The sequence below is a fragment of the Ailuropoda melanoleuca genome, chromosome 4 (assembly GCF_002007445.2).
Source record: "Ailuropoda melanoleuca isolate Jingjing chromosome 4, ASM200744v2, whole genome shotgun sequence".
NCBI classification, from domain to species: domain Eukaryota; kingdom Metazoa; phylum Chordata; class Mammalia; order Carnivora; family Ursidae; genus Ailuropoda; species Ailuropoda melanoleuca.
This window is the reverse complement of record NC_048221.1, coordinates 11,692,600-11,694,891: the sequence shown is the minus strand read 5'-3', so window position 1 is coordinate 11,694,891 and position 2,292 is coordinate 11,692,600. Positions and strand designations below refer to the sequence as shown.

Below are 2,292 nucleotides of genomic sequence, written 5' to 3'. Positions count from 1 at the left end.
ATCCAATCTTATATGGCCTTGATATTCAGATAAGAGTGGGCTTCACCCTCTTACATCTCTGCTTCATCGTCATTGAGACAGTGAAAGTAACAAACACATGCTTGGACTGCCCAACCAGGGTCATCTTGAGTGAGTCTGCTACTTCTGTGAAACCTAAAAATGTGATTCAAACAAAGATACTGCTGAGAACCAACATGGGCAGGGATGTTTAGAGCATCACTGCCAGAGCAGTAGCCCCTATATCTCCTTTCTTTAGATTTCAGATATTGGATCCCAGACCCATCACTCACTGTGCATAAATGTATAAGAATGAGGTATAAGCCAGGACACTAATGAGTGGCCAAAATATCCACAAGCTATTGGGTTAGCATAATTTTAGCAAAATTTTCCTTCTGTTTAAGAATGAAAAAAAAAATCCAAAAACCCAAGCAAACAGCCCCTCCTCTTGTTTAAGTGATTGGGTTCACTGTTTTTGTTTTCTATAAACCCCCAAGAGAAAAAGCAAGTCTGGGAAGAGAAAAGAAGTTGGTTATAGTACACCTTGCACCACATGAACTGCAAATGAAACAGGCCTCAACTGTAAGGGAGGGTCCCGGGAACAATGCAGAATCCTCCAGCAGGTCATCTCTGACCTAAAATCAGTTCTTCCAAGGACCTTGACCAAAGCCATTCGAACATCTCGGTTTCTCAGGCTATAGATGAGGGGGTTGAGCGTGGGGGTAACAAGGCTGTAGAAGAGGGAAACCACATTGTCCTGCTGTGGGCTGTGGTAGGTGCCTGGAACCATGTACATGAACATGGCTGCCCCATAAAACAGCCCCACCACAGTGATGTGCGAGGAGCAGGTGGTGAAGGCCTTGTGTCTGGCCTCGGCAGAGTGCATGTGGAGAACAGTCCTCAACACATGGCTGTAGGAGGTGGTGATGAGTGACAGGGGCAGCAGCAAGATCAGCACCCCTGAGATGGACAGCGACAACTCATACGTGGATGTGCCTGCACAAGAGAGCTTCAGCAGAGCAGGCAGCTCACAGAAGAAGTGATCCACAGTGTGTGAGGCACAGTAGGGGAAGTGCAGGGTGATGGCAGTCTGGATGGAGGCCACAAGCACACCTGACAACCAGGAGGTGCCCACCATGAGCAGGCAGACCTGACGTCTCATGAGCACAGGATAATGCAGGGGGTGGCACACGGCAACGTAGCGGTCGTAAGACATGAGGGATAGCAGGACACCTTCAGAGATACCCATCAGCATCAGGAAGAACATCTGAGCTGCACAACCCCCGAAGGAGATGGAACCCTCTCCCTGCAGGAAGTCAGCTGCCATCTTGGGGATGGTGACCAATGGAAAGCCAACATCCAATAGGGAGAGTTGGCTGAGCAGGAAGTACATGGGAGTGTGGAGCCTGGAGTCTGTGTGGATCAGGAAGAGCAGGACAGCATTGCCCAGAAGGCCTATAGTGAATATGATAGCCACAAGGGAGAACAGGACCAGATGTGTCCCTGAGTGGTTGAAGAGCCCCATGAGAGTGAAGTCCGAGATCATTGACTGATTTGATTCTCTCATCTTCCAGGAAGCATCACTCATCTGTAGGAAGAACAGGATATTTGGAAGGAGTTTTAGTGGGTAGTAGTCTTGTCTTACATGCCAGATAGAATTGTTTGGTAGTGATTGCTTAGAGTCTCAAGAAGGATGATGAGCACATTCAGTCTCAGTAGGAAAAAAAAGAAAACCATCACTGATTCATTTTGTCTGCTTTGGTCATGGGATGGGGAATAGCAAAGTTTTGCCTTTGCCCTCCAGGAAAGCACTATCCACCAACATTTGCAGTTGAACTCTCTGTCCCCAAGGTAGGGAGTGCAAGTCAGTCCCAGTGGAATATTGGAATATACCCTATCCCAGACACCCTGGGGCCAATGCTAAGGAAGTATTCCAAAGAGATTAGATATCAAATAGGGAGATCTTTCTAAAGATAATAGGGAATGATGAGCCTGGAGAAGGAATATGGAGTGTGTAGATTGTTTGGCATATGGTTTAGGGAATATACTCTGGGATAGAACAAGATCTGAATACCAACCTAGCTTTGTGACTTTGGACAAGTTATTTAACCTTTCTGGTAGTCAGTTTCCCCATCTGTCTATAGGGATAAAAAACACCTTCCTTATAGGAGTAGCTGTGAGTAAATAAACAGCTTAGCTCAATGACAAACATGTGGCAATTTCTTGATTTAAGTTCACAACTATTACTCATATGGTAGATGAAATGTAAACATTAAAAAGCCAGCTGGGTAGGGT

The 2,292-nt window shown here is 46.2% G+C and overlaps 1 protein-coding gene across 1 annotated transcript; it reads right to left on the bottom strand.

Annotated features, from left to right (window-relative positions):
• Positions 1-529: 529 nt before the first annotated feature.
• On the bottom strand, positions 530-1,564 carry LOC100481550 (olfactory receptor 2Z1). Its single transcript, XM_002930718.1, has one exon. The coding sequence runs from the start codon at positions 1,562-1,564 to the stop codon at positions 530-532; it is 1,035 nt and encodes a 344-aa protein (XP_002930764.1).
• Between the last annotated feature and the right edge of the window lie 728 nt (positions 1,565-2,292).